Genomic DNA, 9,130 nt, shown 5'->3' on the forward strand with positions numbered 1-9,130 from the left:
GCCTGAAACAGAGTCTCGATTGGCTGCTTGCATTTCATTCAGTTTCTGGCAAACAGGGAAGGGAGGGGCACGAGGTACTTAGCTAAAATTCACAGGAATATTTGAATAAGTTAGAGGAGAGGGGAGGAAGGAGGGAGGGAAAGAGGGACAGAGAGGGGGACCAAGGCAAGAGAGTCCTTTCTAACTGGATGGTTTGTAAAGTCCTGGGGGCGAAAGGGGTAGGAAGGTACTGCATGACCTTTTGGGCTGAAAGCTGGCTGGGGGTGTGGAGTGCCTGTTCCATTTGTGACAGGAGAGACATGGAGGGACGCTGCATGTGGTGAAATCTTTTAATGATGTGGTCTTGGTGGGGTCTATTCAGGAAGGGGGACCCCTGGGGAGGTGCTTCCCTGAACCACAGCCCCCGTACTTGGGCCTCCATCTCCCCTTCCCCCTCCTTGTGTGAGTGGCCCAGGACCTGGTGGACCCTCACTCCCTTTAGGGCTCGGTAAGGCTCCTTCTCAGTCCTGGAGTCCAGTCTTCTCCTGTGCTGAGGCCCGGAGTGGAACCATATGCTTCTGTTGCTCTCGTTGCTGTCGCGTCAGTTTCCCTTTCCTCCTGGGAGATGGGAGAGTAGGACGCTGGGTATGCAGCCTCCAGACCAGGGCTGGGAGCTGGGGGCTCCTTGGGGGTTCTCCACTCAGCTATTCCCAGCCACCTGCTCTCTGCCCCAAGCATCTACTACTCTCTGGAGCTGGGAGTCCCAGAAAGGATTCTAGAAGAATCTCAGCCAACTGGGGATAAAGGGACAAAGAGCTCTGGTCTGGAAGAGGAAGCCTGGGTTTGAGGCTCAGTGCCACCCCAGCCTGCAGGCGTGACCTGGGATGAGTCACTGCTCCTCTCTGGGTGGGGACCCACCTGTTCTCCAGGTCCTGCACTGTGTCTGGCAGCGGCTGGCCCAGGGTCTCCGGCAAGAGGGCAATGACAGCGCTTGCAGCCACCGGGACAGCGCCGTAGATGAAGAGTGGCACGGAGGGATAGAGCTCGGCGGTCATGCTCACCAGTGGGCTCACGATACTGCCCACGCGGGCCATCGTGCTGCCCATCCCCATGCCTGTCTGCCTGTGGGCCGTGGGTGGGGAGGTTAGAGTTCTGGCGTGAATGACGAGGAGCTGGAGACGTTTGGAGGGGGGCGGCTCAGGTAGCCCAGGGCACCCCGGTACCTCCTCTTTCTCCATTTGATTAGCAAACTAACTTGGCATTTGTTTGGTGATTTTTTTTTAAAGAGATGTTGGAAAGGGCTCCAGGCAGAGAATCAGAGACCTGAGATTGAATTTTGCGTCTGTCCCTAACTTGCTGTGTGGCCTTGGTCAAGCCCTGTTCCCTCACTGGGCTTCAGTTTCTTTAGTTGTCAAATGAGACAGCTGGGTTAGACCGATGGTGCTCAGATCACCTGGAGGCTTTGTGAGTTACTGTTGCCCCCACCCCACATGGGCCTATCACATTAGAATCCCTAGGGGAGGAAGCTGGAGTCTGCATGTTGAGAGCATGTTAAGAACATTCTCTATGAGAGAAGAGGTTAAAAACATTGACTCCAGAGACAAACTGTTTGGGGTTCAAATGCGCTCTTCACCATTCGCTAGCTGTGTGATCTTGGAGAAGTCACTTAACCTCCCTGTGCCCCAGCTTTCACATTTGTAAAATGGGAATAATGATAGTACCTATCTCATTGGTTTGTTATGGGGATTAAATGAGTTAATATTTGTAAAACGTTTATGATACCATCTGACACACAGTAGATGCTTTATATTATTGTTCTTTCCCCTGAAATCCTATAAGCGTACAGAGCAGTAACCATGACCCCTCAGGGTTCTCATTCCAGCCTAGGAAGACCTGACATTTCTTTGACATCTCATGTGAATCTTATATCCTATTCTTAAAATAGGCTTGTGTTTCTTGTTTCTTTTTTTTTTTTTTGAGACAGAATGTCACTTTGTTGCCTGGGCTAGAGTGAGTGCCACGGCATTAGCCTAGCTCACAGCAACCTCAAACTCCTGGGCTTACGCGATCCTACTGCCTCAGCCTCCCGAGTAGCTGGGACTACAGGCATGCGCCACCATGCCCAGCTAATTTTTTCTATATATACTTTTAGTTGTCCAGGTAATTTATTTCTATTTTTTAGTAGAGACGGGGTCTCACTCAGGCTGGTCTCGAACTCCTGACCTTGAGCGATCCACCCGCCTCATTTCTTGTTTCTTAATGCAAAAATACCGCCCCCCCCAGCCATCTTGACACTCAAAAAAGCAATGCTATGTTTATCCCTGCTGCTGGCATACTATCAGGTGTGGTTTCTGTGATAGGAAATTATTTTCATGTTTGTGATCTTGGCTTTCAGACGTACAACTTAGTTTATAGATAGAATTTAGATTTGGTGGCAGCGTCTAACTTGTGCTTTGGAAATTAAGAAAGGACTTCCATTCATTGCCTCTGAGATGTGCCTTCTTGGCTCCTTATCCTGCCCCGGTTGGTGGCTCCTTTTGAGATCTTCTAGTGTCAGGTAAGGGCTCAGAGGACAGGAACACCTGTATTAGCTAGGCCATGCAGTATGTGTTGGGTGGCTACTATGTGCCTTGCACTGATGAGAGTTGGGAGGGGACCTTTGGGCTGGGGTGTACTGGACCGTGTTCTGGGGTCTGACCTGTGCACAGGAGAAGGTCTTTCCCCAAGACCCCCTCCCCCATCAGGCTTCCACTCACCGGATCATTGTGGGGTACACTTCCCCGGTATACAGGAAGATGCAGTTGAAGGAGGAAGCCAGGCAGCCCTTCCCCAGAACAGCAAGGGAGGTTCGGACAATGGACTGGTCTAGAGAGAAAGGAGGGGACAGCAGGAGCTTGGGTGTGGGGGTTTGGAGGAATTGGCTCCCTCCCTTCTGAGAAGTGGGGCTGTGTGGGGGGATTGGGCTGAGGATGAGGGGCCAGGGTGCTCGTGGGTACTCACCCTGGGGTACTACCCCATTGACCAGGATGCAGATGCCTGCCAGCAGCAGTGAGGCCATCTGGGCAGGCCGGCGACCCAAGTAATTGATGACAAAGAAGCACACCAGCTTGGCAGGCAGGTCCACGGCACCAAAGATCACCTGGATTAGGTACATGCTGACTCCAAAGCCCTGTAGGTCCATGACAAGCCCATAGTAGGCAAAGCTAGTGGCAAACCTAGTGAGGGGAGTGGGGTGAGGGGTGTGCAGTTATTAAGGAGTCTTAAAATAGGGTGCTCTTTCAAAATAGGGATGAGCTACATTGGGTACCCTGCTTAAGGAGCTGGAGTCTGCCGTGGCTAATATTTCTTTAAATATTTAAATGCATACTTAAACTGCATGGTGTAAGTATTAGGGTAGTCTTCTTCTTCTTCTTCTTTTTTTTTTTTGAGACAGTCTTGCTCTATTGCCCGGGCTAGAGTGCTATGGCATCGGCCTAGCTCACAGCAACCTCAAACTCCTGGACTCAAGCAATCCTTCTGCCTCAGCCTCCCGAGTAGCTGGGACTACAGGCATGTGCCACCATGCCCAGCTAATTTTTTCTATATATTTTTAGCTGTCCAGATCATTTCTTTCTATTTTTAGTAGAGATGGGGTCTCGCTCTTGCTCAGGCTGGTCTCGAACTCCTGACCTCGAGTGATCCTCCTGCCTCGTCCTCCCAGAGTGCTAGGATTACAGGCGTGAGCCACCATGCCTGGCCTAGAGTAGTCTTCTAATACTCTAAATTTCCCAGTCTTCCAATAACTAGGGTCCCCGGTGTATTGGGGAGTTTTCACTTAGTTGCTATGTAGAATTTACATTGTTTTAGTGTTTATATTATCTATTGATGCCGGGCTGAGGGAGGGCAGGTGGTATCCAAGTCAAGGGAGAGAGCAGAGCCTTCTGGGACCTGTCCACGAACCTGGGATGAGTGTTATGCTTTTAAGACATCAAGAACCCACAAAACGAAGCTCACAATATTGGATAGAACTGACAACTCAGAGTAAATCCCAAATTGGAAACAAAGAATTCATTGCCAGGATTGTTCCTTCTGACCACGCTTCCCTTTACTGTCATGGGATTGCTGTGGTGATGGGAAGGAAGGATAATGGGGACTGTTGCAAAGGGAGAAGAAGATTTTTGGCTTTGATGAGCCTTGGCCAAAGTTCTAGTCCTCTGTTGCCTGTGCCCATGTTTCCAGCAGGCATCATCAGGCCGGTGATGTCTCCAGATACTTTGCAAGCTAGACTGCTCTCTCCCTTCACGATGTGACTCTTTAGACTCTGGAGGCCACTGGTCCTGGTGAGGTGTTTTCACATTGCAACGGGGTTGGTGAAAGGAAGAGAAGGTGGGGAGATGCGTGTCCAGCTTGAAGACTTGGACTGAGTTGAGGCTGGAGGGTGTCTGGTTCTTCAGGACTCCCCCTGGTGTGGGTTACTGCTTCTCAGAGTGGACTGCTGACTTTTCCTCCCTCTTGTCTGGCCTTTTCCACCCATTGTGTCTGCTCCCTCCCCAGCCAGCGTTTTGTCTCCGTCCGTCTGTCTGTCAGTCTGCCCAGGCCTACCACAGCATGGAGAGGCAGAGGAAGAGGCGGCGAAGGGTGGGGCAGCGCAGCAGCTCAATGGCCGAGGCCTGGCCTTTGCCCGTGGTCAGCTCCTTCTGCAGACTGCCCTGGAGCACCTGCTGGGACAGGCAGGGCTCAGGGCCTGGGCTCCTCCTAAGGGATCCTCCCAGCCTAACCCCTTGTTCAGGGAAGCCTCCTGGGCACTGGATTTGGGGTTTGGGGATGGAGCCCTGGAGGGTATCATGGGAGGTCTCAGGGGGTCTCACCTCCATACTCAACTTGGCCCCCTCATCCTGCTTCCCATTGATCCGGGCCACTCTCTGCAGGGCCCTCAGGGCGAAGTCCAGCCTCCCGGAGGAGGCGTACCAACGGGCTGACTCGATGAAGAACCTGGGAGCAGGGGTGGGGATGGGTGTTGGCGTGGCTTCAGCTCTAGTGAGCTGGGGTAGGGGCTGGAGCTGGGCTTTTCTGGGGCCTACAGTGGGATTTTATTTAAGGTTGGGAGCCCAGGGACCTTGCCGAATCCTGTCTCTAGGACCACAAGGCTGTGTCCAGCTTGGTGATGACCCATTCTCCTCCCCAGAAGCTCAGCTCTTGAGTGCTGGGTAGGGGAGCAGCACAGGCAGCCTGGAGAACTGAGGGGAGGCGGAGAATCGGATATCCTGGGGCAAAGCTTTCTCTGCACAACCTCGGTTTCCCCATCTGTCACACTCAGGCATCAGACTGAGTTTGAGCTTCTGGCTTTGACCTTCTCTGACCCTGTGGAGTGGAGCATATGCCGAGTTCTGGGAGATGTCCTGTCCCTTGCAGCTGTCTGGGCTCCTGTGGCAACCGCCTCCCACCCTGGGCCCCACTCACCAGGAGTAGATGAAGAAGGCAAAATACGGCACGGAGACCAGCAGCTGCAGGTGGCGCCAGTGGGGCACAGCATAGGCCAGGCCGGCCAGGAGGAACTGGCCCAGGGTGTATGTGTAGCCAATCGTGGTGCCCACATGGGCTCGCGTGTGGATGGGCATCCACTCGACATCTGGAAAGAGAGTTAGAACAGGTGGTGCAACCAACCGGGCTGCTGGGCAGATAAAGACCCCTCCCTCCGTTCAGACCTTTGTCTGTCCAAGGCTCAGTGAAAGATGCACCGCGTGAGGCTGGGTGCCAGGGTAGGGGCAGTGGGGGACTTTGGGCGGAGGTAGGGATGGGGAGGTGGGTTCAGAATGCCCAGGAACTGCCCCCTCCACATTCCTGATGGTTTTTTTTTTTCGCTCCTCTTCAGATTGCTATCTCGGCTAGAGCCCCCTTTCCCTTCAGAGCCTCTCGGAGCACTCAGCAAGTCCTCAGCATCACCCCCTCCTTGCTCTTCCTCAGCCCTGGGCTGGAGTTCCCCCCTCCCGACCCCCCTCACCCCCCGAGGGCAGAGCAGCTTGGAGGAGGCAGCAGTTTTCCTCCATCCTGGAGTATCGAGGTGGGAGTGGGACCACCTCTCTGCTGTGGCCTGAAAAGGCCTAGCTGTGTTCTTAATGGGCTCCTGACCCATCTGCTGGGGCAGGGGCTTGGATGCTCAGACTGGACTTTGGGGCTGGATTCCTTAGGTGTCCTGCCCAGGCCTTAGCCCAGTCCCAGTTAATTCCTTTACTCCAGAGAATCCAAATCCTTGGATTCTCTTCTGGGCTTGAGGGATGACCTTGGGTACATTCTTTCCCTTCTCCTGAGTCTCAGGTTCCTCATCTGAGACACAGGGGGAGAAGGGTGGCCTCTCAGAAGGTGCACATTGATGGCCATGGACAGACCAGGCTCTGAATCAGTGTGTTTGGTCTGCGTGGTGCTGGCTTGCCCGATGTTTAGAAATATTAGAGTGAATTGCAATCATTAAAAAACTGGGATATTTTACATTAATCAGAAGGGAAAGGGAAGACCTAACAACCCTAGGACCTCTAGGCTGGAGCATCTGTGTATCTGTGGTGTCTCTGGGTGGGCTGTGCCTCTCCTGTGAACACAGTTCTCGCCACTCCCTAATGCCCCTGCAATTGGTCTGCTTCAGTCATTTGCACGACCTGCCGCCTCTCTCACTGGAGTTTGCAATCTCTTTTCTAAAGGAGGGATCAGGATGGCATGAGCCTGACAAAAATGTTGTTCACTGGCTGGAAGGGCAGGCCCAAGGCAAGGGTGGAGGGCAGGCAGGGCTCAGGAAGGGTGGGCTGGAGAGGGGCTGCTGGGCTGGGAGGGCAGAGAGGAGCGGGCGGGTGAGCATCCCTCACTCAGCGTCATGCAGTTCAGGGAGATGCTAGCCAGAGACATGCCCGAGAGGAGCCGGAAGGTGCAGTAGACAGCGAAGTTGGGTGCGAAGGCTGCGCAGGTCCCTGACACGGCTGTCTGCAGGTAGTTCAAGATCAGTACCTTCCGGCGGCCCAGCCTGTGAGGGGAGGGGAGACCTGCAGCAGAGGCCTGAGGCCTGACAGGCACCAGGCTGGGCAGAGAGAGAAGTGCTTGCCCTGGATGAGGCCTGGGCTGGGGGTCTCTGGAGGACTTCTGAAGTATTACGAGGCTGGTGCTGTAGGTAGATCGTCAACCCGGCCCCAGCTGGGAATGCCAACCTCCCACCGAGGCCGCCCGAGGAGCCTGCAGCCGAGGAGCCCCCAGGTCCAGCCCTTGGCTCCACCCAGGACTGACCTGTCTGCCAGGTAGCCGAACATCATGGCTCCGAGCAGCACCCCCACCATGTACAAGGACTGGGCCATCTGGCGTAAGGCCCTGTGAGAGCACACGAGGTCCCACTGTGGGGAGCAGGAGCAAGGGTCAGGCAGAGATGAGCCTGGCTGCAGGGAGTCCCCTCCCCTCCTTCAGGCTGGTCCTCTGGGGTCCATGTCACCCCCTTTCCCTGGCACTTTCCTTGCTGTTTGCCTCCCTGGTCCCAGGGGCTGAAAACATTTTTTTTTAACTCGGCATTTTGTTTTAACCCACATATACCTTTTTTACAAAGGCCCCCATCTTTCCCCCTTTCTCCATCTTCCTATTTTGGCCCCCGGAGAATTTGAGACAGTATGTGTGCCTGTGTGTGTGTGTGTGTGTGTGTGTGTGTGTGTGTGTCTGTCTGTCTGTCTGTCTGTCTGTCTGTCTCAGAGGGGAGGGCAGAGTCTGGATGGTGCATGGAGGGGGAGCCCCAGGTCCTTACCTCAGTCACAATGGTGGACGGGAAGGTGCTGTTGTCATAGATCCAGCCATTGGTGCAGGGCTCGGTGGCCCCCGTGCCGTTGGCCTCTGTGCCATTGGGAAAGGGTGGTCCCCACTGGGGGGAGGTGAAGTGGAGGCAGGATTCCGGCCGCCCTTGCTGGTCCCGGGGCAGCCAGGCCTCCAGGCCCCCGTCCTTGCTGAGGTTGGCGTGGGTAGGCGGGCGGCAGTGGTGGGTGGGGATGGCGGCAGTGAAGTTCTGCAGGGTGTTGTGGGAGGCCATCAGGAGCACGGGGAGGATCACCAGGGTGACCTGGATCTGCTGGAAGCGGCCGACACCCCCCACTTGCTTCAGGAGGTCATTGAAGGCCATGGGGCCAGGCCCAGCCGAGCTGCTGGGGGCTGAGGCCTTCCAGTCCCAGGACTTCTGTCTGTCTGTCTGCCTGCCGTCCTTCTCTGGAGGAGCAGGGCTGCCGTTGCCTCTGCAGCTGGGCTGCTCCTAGAGCTGAGTCTGAGCTGGCTCTGTGGGGGGACAGCAGCCTGCCCCTCCTTCTCCTGTTCTCTCCTTGTTCTGTCCCTCCCTTTCCCTTGCAGCTTCTCACTTCGGGGGTCGGGGACAGCTCAGCTTTCAGGGTCTGCTGTAGCCTTGACCCTTCCATGGGCAGCTTTTAATCCTTAGCCTGGAGGGAATGAGTTAAAGTGTGACTTGGTATCAGAAGGATTAACCCTCTGAGTATTCCTTGTGTCAGTGGAATTTCTCCAACTGGGTATAAAGGGCAGGAGAGGGTGGACTGAAGTGGGAGTGGGGAGAGGGATGTGCTGGGAGGGTCCACCTGGGTAGCTGAGGGCAGGAGGGGCAGAGTGAGATCTTCTTGTCTTCCTTTTAATGATGAGACTGGGCCCTGGGAAGTGTGGTGTCCTCTTGAGGGGTTACTGTCCTTTTTAGTGGACAGCAAAATAGTCTGTCTTTGGGAATGGGTGTCAGTGAAAATATGGGATACCCAGTTATATCTGAATTTCAGATCAATGAATAATTTTTTAAAAAGTATGAGTATATCCCTAATATTGCATGGGACATACTTATAATGAAAAAAGATTTATTGATCTGAAATTCAAATTTGCCTGGGCATCTTGTACTCTTATTTGCTAAATCTGACAACCCCAGTCTTTGTTCTTCTGGAGTCAGCTCGCATCTCATAGGACAACGGCTTTGTTCAATTGCAAGAAACAGCAGAGGTCGGAGGCCACTCTTTTTTTTTTTTTTTTTGAGAGACGGAGTCTCACTCTGTTGCCCAGGCTAGAGTGTCGTGGCATCTGCCTAGCTCACAGCAACCTCAAACTCCTGGGCTCAAGCAATCCTCCTGCCTCAGTCTTCCGAGTAGCTGGGACTACAGGGATGTGCCACCAT

At 54.1% G+C, this 9,130-nt stretch overlaps 1 protein-coding gene across 1 annotated transcript; it reads right to left on the reverse strand.

Annotated features, from left to right (window-relative positions):
• Positions 1 to 315: 315 nt before the first annotated feature.
• SLC22A6 (solute carrier family 22 member 6) lies at positions 316 to 8,413 on the reverse strand. Its single transcript, XM_045555883.1, has 10 exons — positions 7,727 to 8,413; positions 7,225 to 7,328; positions 6,813 to 6,967; positions 5,419 to 5,587; positions 4,827 to 4,950; positions 4,561 to 4,676; positions 2,980 to 3,194; positions 2,736 to 2,844; positions 898 to 1,101; positions 316 to 597 (listed from the first exon to the last, which is right to left on the reverse strand). The coding sequence occupies exons 1-10, from the start codon at positions 8,093 to 8,095 to the stop codon at positions 501 to 503; spliced, it is 1,662 nt and encodes a 553-aa protein (XP_045411839.1). The 5' UTR covers positions 8,096 to 8,413; the 3' UTR covers positions 316 to 500.
• Positions 8,414 to 9,130: the final 717 nt, after the last annotated feature.

This window comes from Lemur catta, chromosome 7 (genome assembly GCF_020740605.2).
Source record: "Lemur catta isolate mLemCat1 chromosome 7, mLemCat1.pri, whole genome shotgun sequence".
Lineage (NCBI taxonomy): Eukaryota > Metazoa > Chordata > Mammalia > Primates > Lemuridae > Lemur > Lemur catta.

What these genes read in the sequence shown, in the direction of transcription:
- SLC22A6 (XM_045555883.1), bottom strand. Translation starts at nt 8,095, where the DNA reads ATGGCCTTCAATGACCTCCTGAAGCAAGTGGGGGGTGTCGGCCGCTTC. An exon ending in GCCTTCTTCATCTACTCCTG is followed by an intron (nt 4,951 to 5,418) that starts GTGAGTGGGGCC and finishes CCCTGCTCCCAG; the next exon opens with GTTCTTCATCGAGTCAGCCC. An exon ending in CTCTGCCTCTCCATGCTGTG is followed by an intron (nt 3,195 to 4,560) that starts GTAGGCCTGGGC and finishes TCCCCTCACTAG; the next exon opens with GTTTGCCACTAGCTTTGCCT.